Source organism: Oratosquilla oratoria, chromosome 1 (genome assembly GCF_046742065.1).
Source record: "Oratosquilla oratoria isolate Oo_2021 chromosome 1, ASM4674206v1, whole genome shotgun sequence".
Lineage (NCBI taxonomy): Eukaryota > Metazoa > Arthropoda > Malacostraca > Stomatopoda > Squillidae > Oratosquilla > Oratosquilla oratoria.
The window spans coordinates 115,331,339-115,332,850 of NC_134777.1; the positions used below are offsets into that span (position 1 = coordinate 115,331,339).

At 47.5% G+C, this 1,512-nt stretch overlaps 1 protein-coding gene across 1 annotated transcript in view; it reads right to left on the minus strand.

The window, feature by feature from the left end:
* LOC143029592 (uncharacterized) overlaps nt 1–1,512 on the minus strand; it is a 2,459-nt gene continuing 947 nt past the window's right edge. Inside the window, exons 2-3 of the mRNA XM_076192297.1 lie at nt 310–437; nt 1–188 (exon numbers count right to left, since the gene is read on the minus strand). Coding sequence (XP_076048412.1) covers nt 1–188; nt 310–437 — 316 coding nt within the window. The remainder of the gene's footprint in view (nt 189–309; nt 438–1,512) is intronic.

A 1,512-nucleotide genomic window follows, 5' to 3' on the forward strand; every position in this document is an offset into this window, starting at 1 on the left:
TCAGCGTTGGGGCACTGGGTGAGGTAGGAGGTATTGGGGGTGCTTGCACACGTGCTGTTTCAGACACCTGTCGAAGCAGCACTTTTTTGCGCGGCCGCAGTTGCCGTCGTGGGAGCAGATGGCGGGGAGTCTGAAGATCCTGATGAGCGGGCAGAAGAGTCGCTTGGGGGGACAGAACCCGGGCTTGACTGTCAACAGAAAAGAAAGGTTATCAGACAGAATCAAAGATTTACGTACATCTCATGTCACGGACCATATCAACCTCACCATATTTTTCCTATCCGTGTTTATTCTGGGTGTGATACTCACCCTGAATTGGCCCTGTGGTTGTGCTGCTTTCTTTGGGGCGGATGAGGGGTAGAGGCCTATGTGCGGAGGCCACCAGGACAATGGTGCACATCACGATGGTGGAGTACATCATCTGATGTGAGAAATAGCTTCATAAGACATGTTGAAAAAATGATATATAGATAATACACATTCGTATCCACAGTGTCACCCAGTGCTGTGATGACAGTAGCTACTGTAACACAATAAATGTGTTTTGCTACATGTATTGGTGATTTAGCAGGTAAGGTAAAGTGTCTGTGGGACTTTCTTTGATTCATTCTCAGATACGAAAGTTATGTACAAACAGAGGTCAGGGAGAGGGTTTCCCTACCTCTACTGACTAGATGCTTGACCTAGACAGTTCTTCAGCCAGGTACTTGACCTGGGCAGTCCCTAGTGCCAGGTACGTGACCTAGGCACTCCTAGTGCCGGGCCTTGACCTCGGCAATCCTCTCTCTGACGGCTCAGCCGTCGGTAATAAGGGGCGAGAGGTAGGTTTTGTGGGTTACCGTATGTGAGATTTGTTACTCATTAAGTATAGGTATGGGTGTTAGTTCCGTTATATAGGGGTTAGTTGTATGGTTGGTGGGCGTGGCTGTATGTGGTGTATATATATTAAGTTATGGTAATGTAATTGGGGTAGGTACGAGAAAGGGTTCAATGGGTCTGTCTGGTGACATCAGGCATCTCGTGTTGTGACGCTGTGGGGGCGTCTTGTTGTTGTCTTACTTTGCATCGAGTCAGGTGTTTTAAGATTTGGAAATCGTTGATGTCTGTAAGATTGGAGGTCTTGCCAAAAACGAGTACCATATTGCATGTGTGTGGATAAGGGGCGTCGTTGGTGATGGTTAGTGACGGTTACAACTACACGGAGAAGCTAAAGTATATGTTGATGACAGGGATGTCAAACTCTTTCATTATGACGCCTGCCGTGTGAGTGTGTGTGTGTGTGTGTGTGTGTGTGTGTGTGTGTGTGGCTTGTGTGTTTGTGTGTATGTGTGCGTTCTTGTGCATTTGTGTGTGTTTGTGTGCTAGTGCGTTTGTGTGTGTGTGTGAGTGTGTGTGTGTGTGTGTGTGTGTGTGTGTGTGTGTGTGTGTGTGTGTGTGTGTGTGTGTGTGTGTGTGTGTGTGTGTGTGTGTTGTATGTGTCTGTGTGTGTGTGTGTGTGCTTGTGCGTTTGTT